The sequence below is a fragment of the Acanthisitta chloris genome, unplaced genomic scaffold (genome assembly GCF_000695815.1).
Source record: "Acanthisitta chloris isolate BGI_N310 unplaced genomic scaffold, ASM69581v1 scaffold13150, whole genome shotgun sequence".
Taxonomy (NCBI): domain Eukaryota; kingdom Metazoa; phylum Chordata; class Aves; order Passeriformes; family Acanthisittidae; genus Acanthisitta; species Acanthisitta chloris.
In genome coordinates, this window is record NW_008649971.1 from 19,184 (window position 1) to 19,845 (window position 662).

The 662-nt window shown below is 45.0% G+C and overlaps 1 protein-coding gene across 1 annotated transcript in view; it reads right to left on the minus strand.

The window, feature by feature from the left end:
- Window positions 1-129, minus strand: part of LOC103808617 (amyloid beta A4 precursor protein-binding family A member 1) — a gene marked incomplete at its 5' end in the record, with an annotated part of 16,301 nt that extends 16,172 nt beyond the window's left edge. The window contains one exon of the mRNA XM_009081448.1: window positions 4-129. Within this exon, the coding sequence (XP_009079696.1) occupies window positions 4-129 (126 nt within the window). The remainder of the gene's footprint in view (window positions 1-3) is intronic.
- Between the last annotated feature and the right edge of the window lie 533 nt (window positions 130-662).

Here is a 662-nt window from a genome sequence, read left to right on the forward strand (position 1 = left end):
AGCCTGCATCATTCTCACATTCTTGGAGGGAGTTTTATCAGAAAGGAGTTGAGTCGAACCAAGGTAATTGGCAGCAAAAATGATTCCATCAATTAAATCTTCAGGATCACAAGGTCCAGGAACTGCAACACAGGAAAGCAATCACTGAAGACAATCACATGCTGAACCACAGCAAAACAGCAGCAGTCTGACAACCTAAGCCTGCACTTGATAGCTGCAAATCCTCCTCTGAAATACTTCAGTTTAGCATGACAATATGACAACCAGTACTTTCAAAGACAAAACATCAAGCAAATGCTCTCAACATCTCTCAGTGAGCTGACCCTGCCCACCAAAGCTGCTCTATGCCTTCCCTCCTCAGCTGGGTAGGGGAGGGAAAACACAATGAAAGGCTCATGGGGCAAGACAAGGACAGGTAGAGATCACTCATCAATTAACTGTCACGGCCAAAACAGACTTGACTTGGGCAAAGTAGCTTAATTTATTACAAATCAGAGTAGAATAATGAAAAACAAAAACAAATGTTCCAATACCTTTCTCCCACCTCTCCCTTCTTCCTGGGTTCAACTTCTCTCCTGACTTCTCTGCTTCCTCCCCACCAGCAGCACAGGAGGACAGCGAATGGGGGCTGCAGTCAGTTCATCACATATTGTCTCTGCCAG